At 39.3% G+C, this 23,275-nt stretch overlaps 1 protein-coding gene across 3 annotated transcripts in view; it reads right to left on the bottom strand.

Moving 5' to 3' along the window:
• Positions 1-23,275, bottom strand: part of ITGB1 (integrin subunit beta 1) — a 48,464-nt gene that overhangs the window by 17,565 nt on the left and 7,624 nt on the right. For 2 of the 3 annotated variants that reach the window (XM_059819063.1, XM_059819062.1), the window contains exons 2-8: positions 10,403-10,472; positions 10,069-10,154; positions 8,249-8,471; positions 6,064-6,234; positions 5,510-5,748; positions 1,789-1,944; positions 701-796 (exon numbers count right to left, since the gene is read on the bottom strand). In XM_059819063.1, coding sequence (XP_059675046.1) covers positions 701-796; positions 1,789-1,944; positions 5,510-5,748; positions 6,064-6,234; positions 8,249-8,471; positions 10,069-10,154; positions 10,403-10,472 — 1,041 coding nt within the window. Of the gene's footprint in view, positions 1-700; positions 797-1,788; positions 1,945-5,509; positions 5,749-6,063; positions 6,235-8,248; positions 8,472-10,068; positions 10,155-10,402; positions 10,476-23,275 lie in introns of those variants that run through there. The other variant, XM_059819064.1, reaches the window with a different exon arrangement.

The raw sequence follows: 23,275 nt of genomic DNA, 5'->3' as shown, positions 1-23,275 counted from the left end.
GCATGTTAAATTTGGTAACAGAATACTAAGACCTCCTCTTGTACAAGTTGACCACAAATAATGTATCTTCAAGATATTAAAGAACCACACTTCTAGTGCATTAAAGATAGGCAGATAAAAGATTATTTCCAATGACAAAGAAAAGACTTACAATTTGAATATAGTTAAAAAAAACCAACAAAAAAACAGAAAACCTAAACACTACCTTGTTAGGTTAAAATGAGGAAAAATATGCATCTCCTTTACACAGTCATTTCCTATTTCACAATCACACCCAGCAGTTTAAACATCAGGAATATAAATAGACCACAAAAGACAAAATATGTTCTTTCATAAGCGCATGTCTTGATTCAGTTTCCACACCCCCCTCAGCTATTTTGCCGTAAAAATGTTCATAAAAATTAGCATTGCAAGTGTGTTCTCCACTCCCTCCTACCCATAAACTATGAAGAGGGGCAAGGAAGAGGGGCACTTTCTCCTTAGAAATTACACACGCACTCCGTATCAATTTGAACAAGTAAAAAAGGCTTAATAATAAAAACATAAGTAGCAAAATATTCCTTCCACGATCACTTACTTCCATAATTACTTTAATTTCAAATCAAGCAATTTTCATGACTTCACAGAGCAAATCTGAGTCAGTCTTAGTGCTTGAGGGGTAAAAGTACAGAGACCAAAAATATGTGTTATTTATCTTTACCTTATAAACTGCCTGAAACTCTTCAGTAACAGCAAAGATTGTCTGAATATTGTTCTCACTAAGCTTCTGTACCAGATGAGCAATAGAGGGATAATCCTATTTAAAAAATCAAGCATAAAGTGCAATTCAAATTTGGGACACGTTGCTAGAAAACAATCAGAAAAACTTTGACATCATAAATAAAAATCACCTTTAAAAACATACATAAGACTTCTAAATAGCCAGCTTATGTCACAGTTCTAAATCAAAACAACCTCTGAAAACAAACACGCATTGAAAAGATTCCACATATGCCCTAAAATATGTGATTTTTCACAATAACATTATCATATTCCCTGCCACTTAAAGTCTCCAGGTTAAATCCCTAATCTCAATGTTCTCAGAAAGTTACCACTGGTAGTTTTCCATATGACTTATCTCAGTGAAACCAACTACCTTTTGCACTGTTTCATAACGAAAAGATAAAATAAAACTAAATTAATTTTAGGTTTTCATTGAACAACACTCACTTAACTTTAGGAATATATGAACACACAAACTTTGCAAAGCTTACTGCATTTACCCCATCCAGTCGATGTTTTTCTTTTCACCTTTTGTCTGATCTACCCATCAGTAAACCATGAATGCAATGTTGTTAAGCATACTTTTACCATAAACTTTGTATTATAAAATTTCAAGCAGTCTTAAAAAAAAACTGGCCAAGGAACTCTCTCTTCTATAGTATTTTTTTTGTAATAGTAAAATACTTTTGAACACAAAGACCAGCAAAACGATAAAATAATGGAACAGAGCCACCACAGTTCACCAGTGGACATGCAGGACTACTAATTATTAAAAAGGCTAAAATTCAACAACACAAACCATAGTGTGACAGTTGCCATTTCTTGAAATTTTCCAATTAAGACTGGATTAATTCTTGCACATTTGCTTTAGTTAAGCTAAAGTCACTTGATGTAATACAGAGGTAAACAGGTAAAGTTCAAAAGATGTAGCAGCCTGAAACTGTATCAGATGACCTAATGAGGGTTTTTTTTGAGCTTAAGCATCACAAAATATTAAGTTGCCTAGAAGATGATGTAAAGACTTACATAATAGTGGCTCATTGTGTACATATTATTTTCCAGATGACATTTCCCATCATTTGGTAAAACAATTCCACCAAGTTTTCCATCTCCTGCAAAGTGAAATCCAGCATCCGTGGAAAACACTAATAGTCGTGTAACATTTCTCCAGCCAATTTGTTCCTTGGGAAACAAACAAATGGATTTTTGGTATTTTGCACCGATTTATTTTATAGCATTGGGGACCAACACTTGAGAGATAAACGCATGAAAAAGTAGGCAGACTTAGGAGAAGTCTTACTGCATATGTGTCACCCTGGAAATCATATTGTTCACTCAAACCTTAAAAGAACTTGCATGTAAGTAAATGTCTGCTCCAAAACATCTGCTGCAGGTTTTTCACCAAAGGCAAGAAACATTCTTTTTGAGATGTACTTCGGTCTGTTCAGTTCTCACTAGAGTATCTGAAGAGTGATAGGATCTTAGAAATCGGGCATGCCAGACTGGCCTTTTAAAGCCAACTCCACTTCTATGTCACCACCACACAGCCCGAGTACAGAGGGCAACGTTAGTGTGTAGAGCACTGCTGCAATCTTGAATTGGAAGACTATGGCTTGCCTGGCATTAGGCTGTGAAGAATCATCAGGCTTTGCCAGTCTGGACTAGATTTGCACCCAGCATAGCACTTGCCAGAGGACTGCCCTTTTTCACTGTCCCATGAGCATCCTGGCCCACAACTGCAGAGCCTAATTCTGTAAGCTGCCCTTTCTTTTTTTTTTTTATTAATTCTTCCATCAAGTTGAAGCCCTAGTTAATTTAAGGACAGAAGACCATATAAAAGTGTCACATGAATATCAGTTACCACCAAAAATAAAAAACAACAAAACACACTAGAAGGCTTATGATTAACACCGCACTTTTAAAATAAGACTCCAGATCGTTTCATAAAGTCCTGACTCCATTGATGAACAGCAAAAATATGGTAACAAAGCAATAGACTTGGATATCACTTTTTTGGGAGTCCATGTTGTGCAGGTGCATAGAATGGTCTGTCAGACTACGGAAACGTCAAAGAAGGATGCAGTGATCTAAAGCAGATCTTCAAAAATAAACAAAAATCACGTTTCCATCTACTTCCGAGAAGCTAGTAGAATCACAGAATCATTTAGGTTGGAAAAGACATTAAAGATCACCAAGTCCAACCGTAAACCTAACACTGCCAAGTCCACCACTAAACCATGTCCCTAAGCACCTCACCCACACATCTTTTAAATACCTCCAGGGATGGCGAGTCAACCACCTCCCTGAGCAGCTTGTTCCAATGTCTAACAACCCTTTCAGTGAAGAATTTTTTCCTAATACCCAATCTAAACCTCCCCTGGTGCAACTTGAGGCCATTTCCCCTTGTCCTATCACTTGCCACTTGGGAGAAGACACCAGCACCCACCTCACTACAACCTCCTTTCAGGCAATTGTAGAGAGCCATAAGGTCTCCCCTCAGCCTCCTCTTCTCCAGACTGAACAACCCCAGTTCCATCAGCCGCTCCTCATAAGACTTGTGCTCCAGACCCCTCACCAGCTTCATCGCCCCTCTCTGGACACGCTCCAGCACCTCAATGTCCTTCTTGTAGTGAGGGGCCCAAAACTGAACACAGGATTTGAGGTGCGGCCTCACCAGAGCCGAGTACAAAGGGACAACCACTTCCCTACTCCCACTGGCCACACTGTTTCTGATGCAAGCCAGGATGCCATTGGCCTTCTTGGCCACCTGGGCACACTGCTGGCTCATATTCAGACGGCTGTCAACCAGCACCCCTAGGTCCTTTTCCGCTGGGCAGCTCTCCAGCCACTCGTCCCCAAGCCTGTAGCATTGCATGGGGTTGTTGTGACCCACGTGTAGGACCCGGAACTTGGCCTTGTTGAACCTCATACAATTGGCCTCGGCCCATCGATCCAGCCTGTCCAGATCCCTCTGCAGAGCCTTCCTACTGTGAAGCAGATCAACACACCCACCCAACTTGGTGTCATCTGCAAACTTGCTGAGGGTGCACTTCATCCCCTCATCCAGATCATTGACAAAGATATTAAACAAGAACGGTCCCCATGCTGAGCCCTGGGGAACACCACTTGTGACCAGCCACCAACTGTGTTTAACTCCATCCACCACAACCCTTCGGGTCTGGCCATCCAGCCAGTTTTTTTACCCAAAGACTGCACCTGTCCAAGCCATGAGCAGCCAGTTTCTCTAGGAGAATGCTGTGGGAATCGGTGTCAAAGGCTTTACTAAAGTCTAGGTAGACTATATCCACAGCCTTTCCCTCATCCACCAAGTAGGTCACCTTGTCATAGAAGGAGATCAGGTTAGTCAAGGAGGACCTGCCTTTCATAAACCCATACTGACTGGGTCTGATCGCCTGGTTGTCCTGTACATGCCACCTGTCTGCACTCAAGATGATCTGCTCCATAATGTTCCCCAGCACTGAGGTCAGGCTGACAGGCCTGCAGTTCCCCAGATCCACCTTCCAGCTCTTCTTGAAGATGGGCATCACATTTGCTAACCTCTAGTCCACTGGGACCTCCATGGTTAGCCAGGACTGCTGGTAAATGATGAAAAGTGGCTTGGTGAGCACTTCCGCCAGCTCCCTCAGTACCCTTGGGTGGATCCCATCCAGTTCCATAGACTTGTGGGTGTCTAAGTGGTTAGTGACCTGCTACACCATTTCCCCTTGGATTGCAGGGGCTTCATTCTGCTCCCCATCCCTATCTTCCAGGTCAGGTGGCTGGGTACCCGGAGAACAACTGGTCTTACTATTAAAGACTGAGGCAAAGAAAGCATTAAGAACCTCAGCCTTTTCCTCATCCTTTGTCACTATGTTTCCCCCCCCGATCCAGTAAAGGATGAAGATTCTCCTTAGCCCTCCTTTTGTCGCTAATGTATTTATAGAAACATTTTTTGTTGTCTTACAGCAGTCACCAGGTTAAGTTCTAGCTGGGCTTTGGCCCTTCTAATTTTCTCCCTGCAAAACCTCACAACATCCTTGTAGTCCTCCTGAGTGGTCTGCCCCTTCTTCCAAAGGTCATAAACTCTCTTTCCCCCCACCCCCCCCAAGTTCCATCCAAAGCTCTCTGTTCAGCCAGGCTGGTCTTCTTGCCCACTGGCTCGTCTTCCAGCACCTGGGGACAGTCTGCTCCTGTGCCTTTAAGACTTCCTTCTTGAAGAATGTCCAGCCTTCCTGGACTCCTTTGTCTTTCAGGACTGCCTCCCAAGGGACTCTGTCCACCAGGCTCCTAAACAGGCCAAAGTCAGCCCTCTGGAAGGCCAAGGTAGCAGTTCTGCTAACCCCCCTCCTTACTTCTCTGAGAATCAAAAACTCTATCATTTCATGATCGCTGTGCCCAAGTCAGCCTCCCACCGATGCATCCCCCACAAGGCCTTCTCTGTTCACAAACAACAGGTCCAACCAGGTGCCTTCCCTAGTTGGCTCACTCACCAGCTGTGTCAGGAAGTTATCTTCCACACACTCCAGAAACCTCCTAGACTGTTCCCTCTCTGCCATGCTGTATTTCCAGCAGACATCTGGTAAATTGAAGTCCCCCACAAGAACAAGGGCTAGTGACTGAGACTTCTGCCAGCTGCTTATAGAATATTTCGTCTGTCTCATCCTGGTTGGGTGGTCAGCCACCATAAAACTCTAAGGCTGTTATCAGACATTTAATAAAGCAGTAAAGAAAACCAATACACACTTACCCCACAAACTGCAACCTGCATTATTGCATCAAATCCACCTTCAGGAGAATCTAAGTTCCCAGAAATGTGCTGTTTACCTACAAGTTCATTGAATTTATTTCCTTCACTGGTAAGGCTGAGCACATTTTTATAGCTAAATGGACTTGTACAGTTCTGGTCACCTGTACAAGGATTTCTGAGTTTGGCTGGTGTTGTACTTATATATGGCATCACAGTTTTCTCCACAAAAGAGCCAAAGCCTAAGACAGAACAATAAAAACCCTGTAAGTTGAAGAATGGAAGTCTCTTATTTATATTATGACACAATAGAATGCATATGCATTATAGCTGAACTGACATCAGAAATAGCTGTCATATTTGTTTACGCTCCACTTTCGTCATCAACACTAAGTACTCTTATGTTCCTCAACAGGTTCTATGTATTAGAATATCTGCCACAATACTGCTAATTTAAAAAAAAATTACTCTTCATACGTAATCATGTGAAAAACATCAGGAAGGAAACTTGATTTTTTTTATCTTTTTTTTTTTTTAAATAGGCAAATCTTTCTTACCAATTCGAAAGTCTGAAGTTATTTTTTCCATTTCTAACATCAGAGCCGTTCCGAGACTTTTCACATTCTCTAAATCATCTTTCATAGAATAGGAGAGGTCCATAAGATAATAAAGGTCAATGGGGTAGTCTTCAGCTCTCTTAAATTTCAGCGAAAATGTTTGTGGTTCCCCTGTTTCAGAGATTAAACAACAACAAATAGAAACCATTAAAAATTCCACAACTGCATTGGCAAGAAAAATGCCTTTTCAAGAAAAGTCTTTGAAATAGTGATGGAGGTTTTGAACTAGAGGTGAGTGATTTTTTTCTCCTGTTAATTGAAATGCTTAACATGAAATGATGATGAAAAAAATTTCAATAAGTAGTTTTTTCAAATGTCCAGCTTCATATTTCCAAGATATTTTATCTCCCCAGAGAAAATACTAGCCTGCCAAAAATCAAGCCTCTCTTAGTTGCTGCAATTTCAAATCTTCATACTTGCAATAATTTTAACAAGGTTCCTATAAGATATAATAGCACAAATTTTCAGTATCTATTTGCATCCAAGATGACTCCAAAAATTCTCAGGGTTTAGTTTAAAACACACACATTGTTTAAATAGGTTTATAAAAGAAAAATCAGTTCTGGATGGAGTATTTCAAGTTACTTTGCATCAAATACAGGCTGAGAGCACAGAAATGGCAGTGAGATAACGGCAAGTTACTATTTGTTGCAATTATAAGCCCAGACCCTGAGCTTTGCCAACAGAAGCATGTAGTCTCACGCTGATGTTGAAAGACACTGCAGAAGAATTACATCCCCCCTGCCCTCCCAAAAAATGGAAGAGTATTCTTTTGCCTATTATATATGAAATAAGGAATAGAATTAGAAGTTTTTTCTCCCACCCCCGTTAGTCACTGAAGCCAAATGCTGAAATTGCTGCTGCTTAAGTGTCCTTAATAATTAGAAACATTTGCTTAATATGAGCAAAATTAGCAAACTGGGGAAACCATTAGATGGACAAAGTGAATAGCATATGGATCACGCAGCTATGCAGCACGGTTTTCACAAAAAAGAAACCTGCACCACACCACCCCCCCAAAATAAAACCCCAACAACCAAAACCTAAAAGCTTTAGATTTTCTTTAGCTATTGTTTAAATGAGCCTGCACAGAAAGTAAGTATTCCGCTCTGCAAGCACACAGTCCCGCAGAGAACTTATGAGCAAGAGAAGTGCTTATAAACAGAGTAATAATCTTTTGGGCAATTAGGTTCTGGTTGCCCAGGTCCCTTATATGTTCTGATGAGGAAACTTCTGTGTCAGAGGGACAATAATTTGTTTTGAAGCCAGAAGGGTCACACTAGAAATAAATAGGGGCAATACCGAAATTGCAAAGTAACTTTTATTCCTTTCCTTTCCTCTCCTCATCATGCTAAGCTTCTTCAGATCATCCTGCACTTATTAAGGCAATTACCACCAAGCATCTGACCCCAAGTACAGGCTCTTATTCCAGGTAAATACGAGGTAGCTGTTGAATGCATCTGCAGTACCTAGGAACTCTCCTTAAGGACAATCTCCATTATACTCAAGTACTGTATAAGCTACTAGCCCTGTTTTTTTTTTTTTCTTCCCTAGTTTGAATGAAGTAAGTTCTTTTCAGGGGCTGGAAATGGTACACAACTACTTTGTTCTCTTTACTGTAGTCCTGTGTCCACATCTTTAGCCTCTGGAAAATATTTTACATAGCAATCCAAAAATCTTGCTGCATAACTACAAAACCATTCAGTTCAGACATGCAGACTTTAGGCAACAGCAGTACTTCAAGGAAAAGTAAATGCTCTCATAACTTCTCTAAGTTTTTGCACCATCCTCTACTTTCATTCTAAGAAGCCACACTGTAGAAAATCAACTACAAAATACTGAGAACAAAACAATTTTACAGCATGGATTGATACATGTATCAGGAAGGTATCTATTTTCTCATAAGTTCTATTGGGGAACAAGCGGTAATATCTAACCTTTCATAAAAGTCAAACAGTATTTGGAGTATCTAAACACCTGGGGCTGACCTGAATGGCTGTGCTACCATTCAGGTTATCCGAACAGTAGTAGTTTCTGTAACAAAATGGTTACACATTCAAACCAAAATAATGCAGATGTGGTGGTGACAAAAATGATCCAAAGACTAGAATGAAACTGTCCTTACCGACTCTTAGTTTCAGTACTAATTTTTGTGGCTGGATCTGTGTAATTGCTTCTGGTTTCAGCTTCTCTGCAGCACCTATCTTACGATTCGTTACTTCTCTATCTTCAAGCACCTGTTTGCTACCTCTGGGATTTTCTATATCTTCCATAGGACAGCCTTTACTCTTTAGTGCTGCCAAGTCATCACATCGGGCAGATGTGGGTTCTCCTTCTTGCAAAAAGTCCTAGAAAACACAGGCAAAAAGAGTATCAAGTTTATAGCTATCTGTAAGTTGTCTACCCACAATAACACTTTTTACAATTACTTTCTTTTTTTTTTTTTTTAAGTTCAGTAATAAAACACACAGTCCTGGAATATGTTAAGTTATACTAAATACATCAGTGACTACTATTTAATCCATGAGTTTGCATCCATTTATACTTACCTGTGTATAAGATGTAAACAAGATGAAAGGAAAAAAGGCCCCATTGTCACCTCTGACAGAAGCAGGACATCCTTTTAAAACTGCCACTCTAAAAGTGACAGCAGGTGGAAAAGGCTGTCATCTTCATGTAGTCATCAATAACGTCAACCTATTTGCACAGCCTACTTGGCAACTACCTTCCCTTTTAACTTTTTTTTTTTTTAAGGCTTTAATTAAGGATTATGTAAGTGTACCTTGGTACTCCACAATGAAATAATGACAATATGCTGACAGAGCAGGGGAAAGACAGACAACAACTCTTAATTTGGGGAAATTCAATCCAAAAGTAAGATCCTTACGCAAAACCGATAGGTAACTTTGTTCTGAACAAGAACTTACCATTACCTCAAACATAAAAAAAGCTCTAACCTCAAATATGAATAAATAAGGCTTCTAATTGAGAAACTTGTCAATTCTGATTCCACCACCCCCCAAAAAAAAAAGCGTCTAAATAAATAGATCATAAAGCTTCTTAGTTATTGATGACTAGGACCTACAACAAATCTGACAGCTCAAGGACAAATTTTAAAGTTAGTCAGTTTAATTAAATGTTTAAAGTTTATAAGCTCGTTTGGGGGATACTCAAGTAGGTACTATATGGAAATAAACATACATCATATTCTAGCAAGAAACAGGAAAATTTCCCAGTTTTCATTAATAAACGGAAGAAGAGCTATAGAAAACATTTTCTTCTGTTTCTAACCTGAAGACGACACTTCAGCATATCCTGGTTAAGGCACACAATTTAAGATTATCTTACATTTTGCATTTCCTGAATTTAATTTTTAATTACATAAGAAAGCACTCTTTATGTTTCATACTGAAACAAACAACCCGCCCACACAAGAAAGCACTCTTTATGTTTCATACTGAAACAAACAACCCGCCCACACAAACCAATCTCCTACCCCCCCCCAAATCTACCAACAACAGAAAACTAAAATTTGAACATCTTTCTTTTACAAAAGAAAACCTTCAATCTCTTCCCCTACTCCACCTATGTCTCTCTAAAATTACCTCTTACTCTTATATCACTGGAAGAATATAATTAAGCATACCCAGACAGATTCCATGCTGGAATGATTTTAAATAACTGTAAGACAGCCTGTAGGGTCTGTATACACTTAAGACTTAGAAAACCAGAAGTAAACACATAGTAAAAAGCAATTCTACTCAAACCAGGACACCAGGAAAATCATAGTATCTGAATTTTTAAGTACAAATAAGTATCAAATTGAAGAGCTACAAGAGACTATTATTAAGGAAAATATACATGTCTATGCATTTCATGTATTTACTAAAATTTGAAACCAAGGGGAAAAAAACCAAACCATAAAAGGAGTATTGCAACACTTACTGTTTTTTTACACCAACCACAGTTTGGTCCTGCTTGTATACATTCACCACATGATTTTGCATTAGCTTTTATGCAGTCACTTCCACCTAGCAAAGAATACAAATCAGTCACTTCATTTATAAAAAAGGTGCTAACAACAATAGAGTTTTAGTTTGTTTCATTCTGGCTTTGTAAACTCAGTTCTAACTACAAACAGGTTATTAACATGAGATATGATTGACATATTGCCATTAGCACTTGCCTGACAATGATACATCTACTTATCTACATAAGTAACTGCTAAATATATATATAGTTTTAAAGCAACATAAAACTACTGCAATAAGTGACTTACCTTGCTGAGCCAATCCATTCCATACCAAGCAACAGAGGACACCAGCCCATGTGAGCAATTTTAAATTAGTCTGAAATACATAATCATAAGACCAAATTGTATGATTTATCATAATGAGTAAGCAAAAAAAAAAAGTTGCGTGAAACCGCAGACATGTAACTGTGTTTCAGAAGAGACAAGGAACATGGAGCAGATGCAAATCAAAATTATCTTAGTTGTACCAGCCGGACAGTTTTGCTAATACAACCATGTTTGTGGGCTAAACTTTGTATTTAGAAGACACCAAACAGGGTAGCTTCTTAAATTATTTTGAAATACTCTTATGTTAGGTAAACCGGCAAGCTATGAGAAATTTGGAAACACTGTTCAGTTGGTGGGGGCGGGGGGGGGAGTGGCGGAGGTAGGAGAACCCAAAACAATCTATTAACATCTTATAAAAATATATTTATGCTCTGAATGTTATCAGAGAGAGACTTCTAAATAAAGATACCATAGAAATACAGGATGGAAATACAGTTTCTCTATTCAAGTCTCTGTTTTAAGATAAAACTTCAAGGTCCTTTCCAAAATATTTTCCTCGGAATCTTCAAAGGGCATTTTACAGCCTAACTTTGTACCTTATACTCCAAACTAGAAATTTCCTCTCACAATATGTAACATAAATCATCCTTGATGTAAGCTTTCTTCTTTAGAAAACAGAGAATTAATGGGTACCATCCTTATTAAAGAAAAAACATTCTACCCTTTGGTTCAGTGCTATAAGTCTTAATGAAAGCCTAGCAGAAAAAAATAAATACAAACCATATAAGCTATGTGCTTTATGAGACAAGATTTGAATGTTTACAAACCACAATTTAAGGTTACTGACATGTCATTTCCCCCAATTATTGGTGAGACTTCACTTAGTACTCCAGAGTTAGGATTATGTTCTATAAATAGGTTTCAAATAGACCATTTTTTTCTAAATTTTCTTCTACTCTAATAGCAGGTAGTCAGCCAGTGCCAGTTGTCACATCTTTCAAGTGTTGGTACTATTTTAAATTCCATTTCTCTTTTATTCATTATAAGAATTCTGAGAACTTGGACCCTGCTGCCAATTTCCTTGGTCATCCTAAAATGTTATTGCTAATTAAAGCCTTTCCAGCCATCCTGGAAACATCAATATTCTTAATACCTTTTTGTTCTAAAAACCATCATGCAATATAGCCAAGGAAAAGTGAATTTGGCAGAGACTTAAAAATGAACCTGTCATTTTCTAGAAGATGTACTACTATTCATATAAATTAGCAGCAAAGTGAGCAATGCTTAAATAAGCACACCAGTTGAACTTTGGTTTTCCCACACTGATTTAGGGTCATTTGTAATTGTTACTTTGCACATCCAGCCAGACCTAACAGAGAAGGGATAGCTGCTCTAAAATCTGGTAGAGAAGGTTTCAAACAGAAGCCAACCCCTTGCTAACAAACTGTATCCAACAACAGTATTATATGGTTCATATTTTTCTGAGAAATCATTTTGGCCCACTCTTCAGTGGATGCTGTAGCCAGAGGGTGGGGGGGGGGAGTTTAGACATAGGAGAATTAAGAGAATTTGCTGTGGAATGACTTTGCTAGATGTTACGCATAGGCACGTAAGAAACTACTGATTAAAAAACCAAAGACAAAATTGAACTGTGAATTATACCTTACTTAACTTTTGAGCAGTACTTATTGCACATATCTAACTCCGATTTTTCCCTCTGCCCATCGCTGCAGAGGTGATCAGTCCTTCATTTGCAAAAATTGTCTTTCATGAGCACTCTTATTATTTAACCCCCTCTTATAAGCAATCACCTAAATCAAACCTGTGCAACCACGAACCTTGATCAGAGGGGAACTGTGTCACAACAAATGCGAGTAGGTGAAAGACAGATGAAGGGACTAAATCAAGGTTAGAGAAGGAGAGCGGAAACATGGTGTCAGAGCACGCCTATCAGACTAGGAGTCTGGAGGGCAAAGCCTTAACAGGTTGGTCAACTTTTAGATTCTCCCTTTTCTGGTTTTATGGTAGATCTGTTTGTGTTTAGCAAGCCTTACTTCCCTCAAATGAAAGGATATTTTGTTACTTGAAAAGCAGTTTTGCTTTAAGTACAGCCCAAAATGGGGTAGGCTTTTCAGTAAGAAAAAACTAAGCTGCTGGCATCAGTTTAGTACTGTCTTTTCTGTTAGCCAAAATGAGAAAATTATAAACAGTTCACCTTTTTAGGGCAGACTAGCAGCGGATGCACAGCAAGCCCATGAGGACTATATAAATAAGTCAGCAAAGATGTGACACAGTGCTAAAACTATGACTAAGACCATTTGGAAGAGAAACGTTCCTGTGGAAATGCATCTGCATGATGAATGTAGTTCTGGGCACAGATTCACCGTAAAGTTAACAAGGAAAATGTCCTCTTCCATATATGGCTAAGCCAATGCCTCTCCTAAAGCAAGCCGCCTGCCCTCCAACACACGCTAGCTCGCTTCCTTTACCTCCACTGCTTAATAGCTTTTTCATCTGCTGAGGTTTGGAAAAATTCGAGTAGAGATTTGCTAATTTGGATTCAATTCTGATTGTTCCTTAACACAAGCAAAGCCATGCACATCCTCAGCTTCCAAACTTCCTCCTAACCGCCGCAGCCGCCTGGTCACAACAGTGTCAAATACATTCTCCTGCAAGTCACTGGTTAGTACTGCGGATTGCCCTGTCGCAGATTTTTCTGTTCAGGGAATAAACCAAAACAAATAACGCTTAACTACACTAGACAGCCAAAGGAAGCCTTTGGAATCCGTTGGTGGAGCTGGAACTAAACCACGTGTCAGTATTCAACCACAGATGATGAGAACAGAAAAGAACCCATTGTTACAAGAAATAAATGAAATTTTTTGTGCAACATTTACATATTTTCTATTATACTTGTTCTCCCCTTTCTAATTAAATCCTTGAAAAATATCCCAGAATCCTTGAAAAAATGATTTTTTTTCCACCCTGAAAAAAAGCATCTCAAAGCTTACAAAAGGTAAGCTTGCCAAGAACTGAAATCTCTTTAACGACTATATCACCAGTTGGATCCTTTATAAAAGGCTGCAAATGGTATGCTGTTGAAAAAACGATTTTAAAATTATTTCTGCACATTTGTGAACCGTACTCTATTTTTGTTAAACATTTTAGGAAGACAAACATGGACATAACCTTGAATGTTTGGACTCATTGCTTTCCAAGTTTTTTTTGTTAACTGTGTCTACAAACAATAATGCTTGAAGAGAATTTTTTCTCTATAAAACCAGCTTTGATGGAAATCTCTGGAGCTTCTAATTTGAAATGAGACTCATGAAGTGACAAGAGGAAAAAGGAAGGATTATTTCTCCATAGTGAGACTAATTTTGAATTTGCAAATCAAATATTTAGCACCTTCGTATTCTGCTAATCATCACGACATTTAGAAATTAAGGTTACTACTCCACAGCACTAAAGCCTTTTGCAGTTTTTAAAAATTATTTATTAGAACAGCAATAGCATCTATGCAGAAAATTAACTGGGCAAATGGGATCAAGAAAGAAGGTAAGAGTTATAGAAATACCAACTCCTTTGAAATGAAATATTGATGGCTATGCTGCTCTCCTCTCACCAGTCTTCAGCTCAGCATTTCACCCCACCTGACGCAGGCCACAGTTTATACTGATATTAAGGCAACATTAGCAACAACCTGTTAGGCAACTGCAGTATTGTTCCACTCAGCTGAGAAGCTCCTCCTCTGACCCAGTACTCCAGCATCCATCAAGCCAATGCCAAGCAAAGGAAAACACAAGGCATCTGCCTCTGCTGCATACTGAAGTGTACCTTGCTGCAAAGCTTTCTACTGAAATACATAACCACGCTTCAGACCACAGGGGAAACATTTAAATATACAGTAAGAGTTGAGTAGTTGTGCAAAAGCCACCTTTTTGAGGCAATAACCAGACAGCCTACTTATTCACATCCCCACACACCACTCTAATTACAGTTATAAACCTAGAAATGAATAAGCAACTCACACTTTTGGACTAGCTTTCATGCTTCCCGCAGACTGACACCTCTTTGCATCAGCTGCGTTTTGACAGGTTTAAAGCTTAATACGGAAACGCTGTATGGAATTGATCCCCTCCTAGAGCTGAGGCTATGTTTATAGTCACTTTCATCTCGCGTAAGGATGGAAAGTCACTTGAGAGCTGCCCCTTCCTCCTTGTTGATTATTCACCCTTATTAATCACCCTCCTCGTTGATAATTCTTACTGCTTTCCTTTCTGACCAGTGCTAGCATTAGTGCAGCCACAAAGGAGCACTGGAGCAAGGAAGAGTTCTGGCTGAAACACTAATCCAACAAAGAAAGTGGCTAGCTTCATCTATGTGGGTACAGAAGTGTTTGTCCTGGCATGATGGAGGTGGTGAGATGGGGATGGGGAAGAAAACTGGGGGGAAAAAAAAAAGCAAAGGGTACTGCTTCTCAGCCACCATCCATGGCTGTATGCTGGACTACACTGGTCACACAGTCAGCCCCCACCCCCAGTCATTGAGGCTCTGGTTATAAAAAGAGCAGGAAGAGACATGTTTCTAAAATAAGCAGAATTAAATAGTCTCTGGAGATGCCTGTTTCAGGACTTGATGGCTACCCTGCTAAAAAAGTTCCTTCTTCCCTCACTCCAGAAGGTTTACTGGCTTTAGCTGAGGGCCACACTTCTCAGCGTGACTTTTATGGACTAGCAAGAAGAATCTCATTCACATTTCTGAAAAAAAAAAAAGGGGGGGCGGGGGGGGGAGGAAATAAAAAAGGACACATCAATTTTCTTAACTGGAGAACCAAACAACGCCAGTGACATGGGACATGGACACTACAGACCTCTAGCAATGACCCACACCTCTATAAGCACTTCTGACAGCCAGAACTCCCACAACAGACATCATTAGTTAAAAACCCAAATTTGCCTGGACACAACAACTCTAAGCATGTCTGCTTATACAACAATTCACTGCAAAGCAGCAATTCACTGTAAAAGAAAGTGGTAAAACGGTATCTTGCTGCTCCGTCTTGAGAGAAGTATATTGCTCGGAAAGGCACAGGTAGGTACAGATACTAGTGTTTCACACCAAGGAGTTACTTTTGATTAAAACTTCCAAGTTTGTGGTCTAGATTTTCCAATGAAAATAGGCAATTCTTCATTTGTGACCTTAACAGCTATCTTTCTTACTTAATCAATGTAAATGTTACTGTAATACTGAATTATAGCTGGAATACACTGCTTGCACAGTAGATTCTGGGACCATCAGATCAAGAAACTATGTGATGCATTCTTCTTCATAGAAGTGGAGATCTGAGGTAAACACTAATGGTTGAAAAGCAATACATTTTAATTAAAGAACTAAAACCCTAACGCACCCTACAAAACTGTTTGTTCCCTGGACACGGACCAGCCCTGTGATGGCTGCCCTTCACAGACAGGCTCAGCTCCCAGTCTTGCATCATCAGAGATGGGCTAGCGGAGTATCTCCATGTAGGGGAAGTGAACTTGATGGAAATAGTCAAGATGCACAGACTCAAAAGCACGACTTTGCAGCACCCCAATCCAAATGGAAATGCTAGAAGTAAGCCTGCCTTCAACAGCCTTTCTATCTACCAGCCTACCAACAGCACGGCTTATCAAGACCACGATGTTCTTTCTCCCCCTGGCAACTTCACAGACATTAACAGAGCAGGTTTTGAACCGCTTGCAGTAATATGGAAAGAATGGGACATTAACCCAGATTAATGTGCAAAATAAGAAATTATTTAGCACTGAAACAGCTTTTACACAAAAAAAATCATCACATCAAGACTGCTTACTCAAATTGTGTCCTGGAAAAGCTTTAAGGCATAACCACTTCAGATACTGTGACGCTACAGGATAAAAGAATTAGCAGTGTTTCACATTGGACTTCATTTTTCTCTGTCAGTTATTATTTCTAAGTTAATGGAATAAAGCAAGCATAGCCACCAAATACTCATGACCAGCCCTTCCATAACCACTCTGTTTTAGTGGGGCATCACATAATATATAATAAACCAGTTAGGACTTAAATTTTGATTACAAAGAATTAAAATCTACAGGAAACTAATTTTCTGCTTAGGTTAGGGAGACCAGCTCCTCCACTATGGTTATCTGAGGTTATCTGCCACAATTAGTGTATGTCACTCGTTAGTACAAAAGATCCCCGCTGCAGGGTTGGGAGTCCAAAAAAAAGATGAGAATACACATTTCCGCATGCCAGAACCACAGGGAAACATCACAATTCTGCAGATTCCGCATGGAAACTACTGTGCCCCCCTCCTATGCTTAGTAAGGCAGACAAACATGCACAATAACACAACCAGTTTGCTGAGACTCTCAAGTTACACTGCATTACTACCCATAGTTTATTCACACTTACAGCTCTAAAAAATTTCTCAAGACATCAAGTCACTTAAAATTCACCAAAAAGGACTTGATTCAAGGTGGGGGGGGGGGAATCTATAAGCGTTAGGTTCCAAAATAGACTTGTAGGTCCGAAACCACTACTGAAAAGCCAGCGTAGGCACCTGCATCACATCTCCTCTTCAGCTGAATACACGAAAATGTTCACGTACAATTACCAGCAGGCTGAGGCCACAGCTCATGAGAACCAATCTAGAAGGCTGTTCATGGTATTGGCTTGTGTCCCCAGAGTACGGCGTGTTTGTTAGTTTATACAGGACACAGCTGCTTCAAGACAGAACAGCTAACTTCACAAGCACTCACACGGTTTGACCTTATTATTCCTTTTATACAGAATTTATTGATATCTGTTTCCGGATTTCACAGGAGCCCTCAAATTACTGACAGTTCTAAATAGTGACAGTTTTCTAAATAGAAAAGCAATTAGGTATTTTTCTGAAAAGTATTTTTTGGTCTTGATTCGAATTACTGAGTGGAAACAAATCTGCTCAAGTTACATGCCTGGCCGTGGGGAGGCGAGTGGGGATGGAGATTTTTCTTGATAGAACACGTAAGTTTTCTCTATAATCAGAAAAAAGAGGTATTGATTTCAGAACAACTGCAGATGATAAAAAGTTTTCTGATATTTTACATCTCTCCACCTTGAGAAAGATAAAACCAAGAGGATGTGGTAGATCCAGTTGTGATACAGTTTACACCACAGAGGGTGGTAATGGTTCCCTGATACTTTATAGCATGGAGGCATACCCAAGAAGACAACTGGGCTCCAGTCCCTCCTCAGCCCCAAAGGGTTTGAATTCACATTTCCTAGGAATGCTGTATCAGACTACAGGATATACTAGTAAGAGCACCCACCACTGCTCTTATTAAACCAAAGCTGCTATGCAACCAAGAAAGAAAGGCAGAGACAGAAAAGGAGCTGATAAAAGTTTTGACTCATTTATCTACTGGAGCACTCAGATGGCAGGAGATAGAAGAAAGATGTATGTGGGTGTTCTAGATCCTGTTCCCTGTAATATGTATACAGACTTTACAGCATATTGTCAATGGATAAAAGCAAAGAGAGTCTTGGGACCATGATTCAGAGTATGAGCTTTATTTCTTTCTCACCAAATGCCCTAACCTGTAGGAAAGTGAAGGGAAACAGATGTGTGTTCACACTCAGACACAGGACAGCCTTGACTGCAAACCTCCTGTATCATGCATGACTACTCTGACTAGTGCACACTGAGCTGAAATCCCTCTCTAATTGCAGACCTGACTAATGTGAACTATATGGACTTCTCTATGGACTTCAGTTAAAGTGAATACTTATTATTCAACAAACAACTAAAGGCAGCCAGGGAGCTTCTGGTAAGCAAGGAGAGACCTACTGAATTTAGACTTCAGTGGAATGTAGCAAACCTATTCAGGCAAGATAGATTACATACCATGTTTAATTTCATGACACTGTATTTCTATACATGTTTTCATTAGCAAAATCCGTTGATACTTTCACCTAATGACAAACTCACTCCTGCAACTAGCTGCAAACCTAAATAATACTCATCACAAGCAAAAACAAGTTGCATAGTAAATTGTTACAAATAGTAGTGCTGCTAAAGCCTACTCAAACAGAAATATGTTATGAAAAGACAAATTAAGAAGTCGCACAAGTCCAGATTTCATGCTGACAACAGTAACAGAAAGTAAAAGAATGAGAAAATATGTTCAGGGACAATGTAAAGATGCTGTCACTGACAAAGAGCCTTCACCTGTCAAGTCAGCAAACCCCAAGCGCAACCTTGATCTCTTCTCTTTGTTCTAACGCCTTTCGGAGAACACTGCAGTGCCGGCACGACTAACATTGGTTAATCAGCACCACTTTTGAAGTAGGGACCTTTTTTCCAAATAGTCTGTGTACATACCGCCATGCACATACGGTTTGTAATTCATGACTAGACTTCCTTAGTATTACCATATCACCAATAATTATGAATTTAAGAACACCACTTTGCTGTATTAACCATCCTTTTCCTTAGCTCGATCCTAATGCGGACAAAGAGACTATTCGTATAATGTTTTCTTGACCTGTTGAATCATAATTTGAAGCCAAGATTCCACAGTTTAGGAGTTGCTTTGAAAAGCATCTTGATGCTCGAAAGGCAAGTACTAATTTGACACAGCTCATGTGAACAACCTGGGTATAAACACCACATATAGGAAACCATTTAAGAGCCAAGTGAGGTGCTCTTTTTTATGAGAGTTTTATTTTTTCCACATAGGTTTATTTAGATATTTTCACCAGGCAATTATCCTCAGACTGCAATTTATAGGGTAAACTCTGACAACTGTATTTTGGAAAACTAGACTAGCAAACAGGTGTATTGTGCTTAATATTCAACATTAAATTAGGAGAGAAATACAACTCTGCATATTCTCAAGCAAAGCAGGCAGAGGCCTGCAGCTATATCTAATTAAAACACCGGCAATATGCTTTTACTGTTTATTACCTATGGCTTATACCTAGTCTGCATATTTTTCTGAAACATTTGCATCTTTTTCTGAAAAGCCAGTTTGTAACTACTTTCTACTCTACATCTCTCAAACTATTGTGCTTAGTAAAGTATGGAATAAAAAAGCAGAACACCCCACCACCACACACCTGCACTCCTCTCTTTTGCTAAGAAATCCCATGTTGGTGCATCCTGCCCATAGAAAGCTGGGATTCCTACAAGGACATTATGAAGCTACTTGAATTTTAACCACGGACAAAATAATAAAACCTGTTCATACACTGCTTATATTATTAGCATGCAAGCACACCACAAAGACAGCACCTCTCTAAGGCTAAACAGCTAACACACCAAGCCCACAGGTACCGATACTGTGGTTGAAACTACTATTTTCTGTATTACAGCAGCTTCTATACATGCGCACCTTGAAAGCTTCCTCTTTAAGGATAAATATATAATGAGGACTTGTAAGTGTTAAGAACCAAAACACCTAATTTTTTTCCCCCCTTAAAACTGTCACTGTCAAAAATACCCGTTTTCCATACTCTTGCCAACCAAAGTTTCCAGTAGTTCAAATCCATCACAGCCTCAAAGACTCAAAGCATGTCACCTCCACAAATCTGTACCCAATCTCACTGTTATCAGTAGGTATTTTTCCATAACAAATATTTCAGGGTTTTCATTATTACAAGCACCTCTTTACACAATTGATTAAAACACAAAAGAAAAATCTCTGTTGTTTCACCACTTTTCAAACGCTTTTAGACCCACCAGTCCTTTTTGCCATAATAATTTAATCTCTCGTCTTGCTTAAATGTGATACTTTTTTTTTGGTGAGGGAGAGTGTGAATTGAATAGGTCTTGCTAGTCTACAAGACTTCTTGGCTAAGTTTAGCATTTCCATGTCAGACAGATTACAATTAGGAATGCCACATAACAATTTAAGCCATTCTAGTAGAAAACATGGGTGTCTGTTCCTTGTGGTAGTATTAAATTCCAACACACTCTGCACCACTTACTACTCCCATAAAGAGTCTAATTTTGTGCAACTTAAACCTCACGTTCATCCACACAGGGGGAAATGAAAAGTTTAACTAAACATGTAAATATAGCTCTTACACAGCTGACTGTAACTGATGCTTCCGAGGCTGTACTGCCTTAGTAATATACATGACTGTCACAACGTCTGGCTAAACTTACTTTAATCTAAGCTTTTCTTTTAAAGGAAAAGCAGAACAGAGGCATGTACATTCTTAAGTAAAAAGCTAGAGAATTTCAGTTAATACACCGTCTCACTCATCTATTTCTTTAAGAGAAAACAGTTGCAAACATCTTGCTGGCTATTGCTGCAGGTACTGCAGGAAGCCAGAAGCTGGCACACCGCAAAGGGCAAACTCAGCGGAAACTCTGTCGTTACATGGCAGCGTTCACCTACCAGTAGCTATCATTAACGCTCAGGGTACAGTTTCAGCAATCAAAACCAAGATGAAAGCTAACTGCTGCTGAAAGCAATACCAGTGCTACAGCATCCTCACCTCCAAAAAAGCAACCTCTGCTCCCGCGCTCCCACCACTCGTGGACCTCCCCCACCACCATGCAGAGCCAGCTCCGCTTGCTGGGCTGGCAGAGCGATACCTTGAGTCATCCCTTTCCCCTCCACATTGAAAACCGCTTTCTGTAAGCTTCAGCAAACTGAATCAGACCTCCAAATGGACAAAGGAGTGCTGAGGAAACAACTTCTATAAAGTGGCAGGTGGCTGTCAGCCTGACTGACCTCTGAAATTACACTGGGCTCTTGAGTGCTGCTAAACTAGCCTAAATCCAGGCTGTCATGGACCTTCCTTCTCTGCTGGCCTTGGGTGAATTCCTTATGAATGCTCTGTAACACAGCCAGCCAGTTTGGGGAGCTATTCTGATTTTACTTTTTCCAATAGGTTATTAGAATAAATCAGTTGGCCAAAAAAAATTAAGACAGGCAAAGAACAAAACACTGAAGGTTTTTCAGGTTTTTGTTGTTGGTTTTGGGATTCTTTTGGGTTTTGTTTTTTTTTATTTTAATTCAAGATTTCAATGACAAGTACATAGAATAATGCTTACAGATAGTATCAAAATATTTAATTGCAAGGTTTTTTTAAAAGATTCACTATTCTAACACAATTTAGAATGAGACTTGTAATGAAACAACTCTCATCCTCAGTGTACTTTTAATGTTGGGTAAGTGGTGAGGAAAATGAACATACAGAAATAATAAAAAACTGGTTGTCCCACAGAACTACATACAGTCTTATAAATCTGCATCGATCTATGAGATTTTTAAATACATATTTAATTCTACATATATTTAATTCTACATATGTATGTTAGCTATATTTTTAATATATATATAACACTAATGATGATTATTAATTCAATGCCAGTGATAACTGGCTAGGTATAAGCACGCAGGGAAACAAACAGGGGAATTCATGCAGATTTTAATCCTGAAGTTTGAGCACTTGCAAAAAGCTCAACACTCTCAGGAGAAAAATGACTTCAACCTTAAAAGATGTCTTTTTTTTTTAAAAAAAAAAACAACAGAACCATGACAAAGTACTTTATAAAAAGCAGTACTTGCCTGAACAACCTTGCCTATTAATACACTTTTCCTGCTTTCCAGAGCAGGATTGTAAGCCTGGAGTCCACAGGCTGCTTCTGAGAGGACTGCAAAAGATAATAAAAGATGAGGTTTCTCAAAGTAGCCAAGTAGATACCAGTTTGCCACTACTGAACAGAGACAGCTCAACTTCTCCAGGCCCTAACGTTCACCACTTTGCACCCTTCATCTATCTGGTACCAACTGTGGATGATACTTTCACCTCTTAACTGAGACAGTGGAACAAGCTGAGCAATAACTCCTTGCTGAGTTATTTCTCACCTGACCTGGCAAGCTAAGATGGATTACTCAAGTCAGAAGAGCACTGAAGCATGCACAAGCAGATGCTGTGAGGTTCCACACCAGTTTATGCCAACTTATCTCTGGACTGTCACAGTCCCACACTCCTCTCGCTATGAGCTGCACATTTTCCTATTCCTGCTCTTGGTTTGAAGCGTGTTACTAGTAACGCATGTGGTCACGCAGCTGAAACAGCTGATCTAGCTGAAAATTAATTTTTTGCCAAGCTATTTTTCAACCAGATCAGCTACTTCAATGACTTACTGTACAGCCTTATGACTTCCACTGCTGATGCAAGGAGGATGGCAAGACTGCACAGCTACAGGCAGGAGGGACAGTTAAGACCTACGTTGGTATAAATTGCTGCAGAGCCATGTTCCTACGAAAATAAAACACATTTTTAGTTGAATTCATGGTTCAAGGGCCAGTGGAACATTTTACAAAATATGAAATTCAGGTAAATTTGAAAACCACTTGTCTACTGCGGAGTTTTGAGTTACCGCTAACACGTAAGCTCTTTTTTTTTTTGTTAAACTCTGTAGAGACATAGTATTAAAATTGCTTCCAGCTAGAAGCAAGTGTTAATCATATTAAATAAAGACATTATTCATTTAGAAAGTGAAAGTGCATTGTGAATTATGCACCAAAAAGTAATAAAAACGCTTGCACAGGTACTGGCTCTATCTAAACACGCTCCAAATTGGTCAGCTGGCACTGATAAAAATGCTGGCAGCAATCTTACACACTATAGTTACTCTTTAATGCTAAAGTTGAGTTTTTCACTGAAACTGGTGATATCAGCAACATGGCTATGTAACATTTTAGTCTAGCCTTTGAAAAGTTATGTAAACAACATCTGTAGTGGAGGGACACAACACATACATAGAAAAAAAAGTTTACCACTGTTTATCAATTTTATGACGCATTTTAAACAACCTATAGC

This window comes from Gavia stellata, chromosome 6 (genome assembly GCF_030936135.1).
Source record: "Gavia stellata isolate bGavSte3 chromosome 6, bGavSte3.hap2, whole genome shotgun sequence".
NCBI lineage: Eukaryota > Metazoa > Chordata > Aves > Gaviiformes > Gaviidae > Gavia > Gavia stellata.
The sequence above is the reverse complement of the archived record's forward strand: the minus strand, read 5'-3'. Positions and strand labels throughout refer to the sequence as shown.